The sequence below is a fragment of the Austrofundulus limnaeus genome, unplaced genomic scaffold, assembly GCF_001266775.1.
Source record: "Austrofundulus limnaeus strain Quisiro unplaced genomic scaffold, Austrofundulus_limnaeus-1.0 Scaffold54, whole genome shotgun sequence".
Classification (NCBI taxonomy): domain Eukaryota; kingdom Metazoa; phylum Chordata; class Actinopteri; order Cyprinodontiformes; family Rivulidae; genus Austrofundulus; species Austrofundulus limnaeus.
In genome coordinates, this window is record NW_013952456.1 from 1,728,504 (window position 1) to 1,732,788 (window position 4,285).

The 4,285-nt window shown below is 35.6% G+C and overlaps 1 protein-coding gene across 1 annotated transcript in view; it reads right to left on the minus strand.

Moving 5' to 3' along the window:
* Positions 1 to 1,087: 1,087 nt before the first annotated feature.
* casp8 (caspase 8, apoptosis-related cysteine peptidase) overlaps positions 1,088 to 4,285 on the minus strand; it is a 22,098-nt gene continuing 18,900 nt past the window's right edge. The window contains exons 11-12 of the mRNA XM_014008991.1: positions 3,327 to 3,676; positions 1,088 to 1,697 (exon numbers count right to left, since the gene is read on the minus strand). Of these exons, the coding sequence (XP_013864445.1) occupies positions 1,562 to 1,697; positions 3,327 to 3,676 (486 nt within the window). The 3' untranslated portion in view covers positions 1,088 to 1,561. The remainder of the gene's footprint in view (positions 1,698 to 3,326; positions 3,677 to 4,285) is intronic.

Consider the following 4,285-nt stretch of genomic DNA (forward strand, 5'->3'; position numbering starts at 1 on the left):
ATCCCCAAGAGTTTGGTTTTGTTCTTACATGTTACAACGCCAAACCAACAGACAAAAGTAAAAGTTAAAAGAGGCTCAATAAACAACATGAATAAAACATTATAATAAAAGTAGAATCAACATTAAAACCACAGAGCTTCCGATAAAAATACATCCTCTGATGGGCCTTCTTACACAGTAAGTTGACACGGGCATCAAAGTTCAGTTTGTCATCCAAAACAGTTCCAAGATATTTATATTGGTTCACAACCTCAACAGCTTCACCATTAATAATCACAGGAGTGGCAACCACAGCTTTGTTTTTCTAAAATCAATGACAATCTCCTTTGTCTTTGAGACATTTAGCTGTAAAAAAGAAGATTGACACCATTCAGTGTTTTACGTTTTTAGGCTGTATTATATGACACACCTAAATTTCTCAATTTCCCAAGTGTGTGTATTCATGTGGTGCACTACAATTTGGCTAGGAAAACACATGGTTGAACAAATACAGCCATGTGACACYAGCAGACTAAAACCCTGCATTTCATTTTCAGCAATTGTGCTCAAACACACATATGACATTGTAAATTTTGAAATCAATGACGAGAGTTGCAGCTGTGGACTTAACTAGTTAATTTCTATTGTGTTAAAGCAAATAATGGTATTTTACTGTGGGGGTTATACTAACTGGATCAAATAATTGTGAGGGTCATAACCCCCTAACCCCTCTGGAAATTACACTGGAAGCCGTAACAGAAACGTTTGRATTCAGCCGTTTCCCAAAAAAAGTCTTAATTCCACCCCATACCTAAAGAATAGCGAAWTTTAGTGTAAAAAATTAATAATAAAAACTCCCAACTCTGATGTCATTCTTGCTGCTTTATTTTTAGTGTCTGCCTGTGAATAACAAGGAGCCATATTTTCACTTTTTCACTGTTTTGTGTGGTAGTTTCCTTGTTCATTATTTGTGTCAATTTGTTTTCGTATGGTTCTTTATTTTTAAAAGAAAACCGTCAAACCAGTCTTACTTGAGGTCCAGATGTAGGTCATAGAACACCAAGAGCTGATGTGGAATTTTAAAACAAAGGCCCTCAAAAGTTCGAAATTCTCCATAAATTGTTGTCTTTATTGAGAAAAAAAAAAACTTACCGAAGACCATTGTCTCTTCAGGCTGYTGATATATGTATTATTGTGGGTGTGCCACATTTGCAAAATAAAAAAAAGATCTTTTTTTTTATTTTTTGATTAACAATTTTAGAAAATCATTTCAAAAATATAAAATGCATTATTCAATTACATTTTTAAAACTGTTTTCTTCCTTTTGCATAAATCCATGCATCCATTTTCTTTAAACACAACAGGGAGCTGGTGCCTATTTTCAGCAGTCACTGTGTGAGGCGGGTACAGCCTGGACAGGTTGCCAGACCATCACAGGACCACAAGAAATGCAATAATTAAATTCATTAAACCAACAGTACCAACAGAAAAACACACACACMCACACACACTGTAAACTGGAATCAATTCTGAARTGAACAGGTCCCACAATCCTCAGTGTTGCACTTCTGTTCCAGGCAGCTTACAAAAACCTGAATGCGAGCTTCTTGGTTAGAGTGTATCTGGGCTCTGGCATTTGTTTACTGGCAGCATACACTCCTTTGCCGACCTCCATGTTCACACGGGTCAGGACAGTCAGTATGTCATCATTCTGCGAGCTGCAACGAGACAGTAAATTATGTAGCTCTATTTGCAGGAAATCCTAAAGTTTGACTTTGAAACAAAAGAAAACAATAAAACAGACAAACAAGAACTGATGTGGCAAAAAATAGTAATAATAAGAATAATTTAGGAGACTGGAAACATTTTAGTTTTATTCTAGTAAAGCTTGAGTTTCATTTTGGGCCAGCTAGGTCACATCTAAACCAGTCTGTTTTTTCCTTTCCTCTTTCAATGGATCAATCTTAATTTAATCACTATATCTCTCTACAAAAGTTATTTGTGTTGTGTAGACCAGTGTTTTCCAAAGTTGGGGTCGGGACCCAAAGTGGGGTCCTGAAACATCAAGGTGGGGTCSTGAAAAMATTTTCTGAATTAATTACATTTTTGCCTTAGTTGTTACAAAGGAGTGAGGTTAATATATTTAAAATGGATAAATGTAGTATAAAAAATATTGTTACTATGCCCATGTTTAATTGAACTGATACAAATGTTTATCATCCAAAAATAGTTGGGGGCACAGGTCTCTGCTACTGTTATTTTGTGGGTCAAAAGCTGAAAAGTTTGGGAACCACTGGTGTACACTATTTCTTGTAACAATACTTCTTGGTACTAAATCTTATGATGCACCTGGCTGGCAGCACCTTACGTACCACGAACTCAAAACAAGTCTCAATACAAACAGCAAAATAAGCTGTTTGGCACTGGCACAGAAGATTAGGCATATTTTATGTGTGTAACTCATATCTCTACTCCTCATCCCATAAACTAATGTTCCTTACAAATGTGGAATCATTTATAAGGAAATTGAAGAGAGTTTCCAACAAAATAGGATTTATTGCCAAGAAATCAAACAATTTTCCACAGTTTTTGGGCTAAGTTTATATACATATAAATAACTATTACTTACATAAGTTTATATGTATGTGAGTATATAACCTTAAAAATTGGTCAGGGGGCTGATCATCTCGAAAGCCATACAGGATCAAAACAACAGGATGTCTTGTGTCTTTTGACTCACCCTGTGTGCATATTATACAAATGTCCACACTCACACACATACATACATAAATATATGTGTGTGTTTTTATCTTATTTATATTTACTTTGCTTTTATTTTTTTTTTTCTTGCTGTCACTTTTTGACAGTGTGTTGTTATTGTGCCTTTCACTGCTGGAATTTAATTTCCCTGAAGGTATCTTCCCAACGGATCAATAAAGGTACATCAAATTTGATCTAATCCAGTACATATATGTGGATATCCTACACATGTACGTGTGTAGGTGTGATGTAACACATCTGGGTTTTCGGCTAACACCCAAGTATTTATTCATTTTTTTACATTTTACGATGACATTTACAACAAACAAAAGATTACATCTATTTGGGCTTAGGTGGCCTCTACATATCGCAAAAGCTTGAGGAGGTCTTACATTTGTTTTTGTGTTCAAATTTCCCATTATTCATTAAGTTTGACACATTTTTCGAATGATTTGTTAAAAATCTTACATAAAGAAAATTTTTTGGTCCTTTTAGGTTAAAATGTGTTCACGATTAATTCAGCAGAAAAGAAATAYAAAGGGGAAAACCATTAGAATGGGACATTATATTTAGAAGATCTAGCTCACCTTTCAGCTGATTTGGTCAGCTGTTTGCACAGTTCCTGGATGTAGATGGAGCCTGTTTGAMTGTGCCGAAACGACTTGTAGTTCTCCACAGTGGCCATGCCGATCAAAAAGTCTGCTTCTTTAGGCAACGTGCCATTGTGTCCAAAACCAGAAGGCATCTCCGTGGGTTTCTGCGCGTCCTCCTCGATATTTTCGTTTTGACACGCTTGTATGAAGAAGACTTTGGGTTTTTCTTCCAAGGTGGGGYCTTTATCACTAGTGAAGAGTGATYTCAYGTCTTTCAGGGGCACTTTCTTCTCATCAGAGCCAAACACACAGCCCTTTTCTCCATGGGAAATGATGCATACAACCTTACAGACAAATCAGACAGACATACTTTATTGACTATAATGTCTCACCTCAACTTGAATTAAAAACAATATTCACTCATGTCAGCTGTTTTTGGGGCATAAAATAAACCTTTTAAAAACTTGCATCAAAGCCTACTCTCATCACTTGAAACATCATTGTTGGGTAACTTTTTTTGTATTGAAATTAGGATTTACTSTAACTTTTCAGAAAAGTAAATATTTGAACTAAAACTAAATCATAAGTTTAAGTACTGTATTTGAAAAAAAAATYCACTACACAATGGGACAGACATCAGAGTCACTGAAGAGCTCTGTCTTTCCCAGCTACACTCTGACATGTGACTGAACAGTAGTGGAACAGAACCAACTCTCTCATTGTTGTGCTTGTGTCCCTTTGCCTAGAATAATTTTCCCAGCAACAAAAAAGGGCGAGTTCCTCTGAAAGTGCAAATAAATGTGTTTAAATCCATTTGTCATTGAATTAAAATTAAGCTTTTGTTMCGTTTTAAAAAAATTCATGACTACATAACAAATAGGCCTGTCACGATAACAAATTTTGCTGGGCGATTAATTGTCTCACAAATTATTGCGATAAGCGATAATATTGCC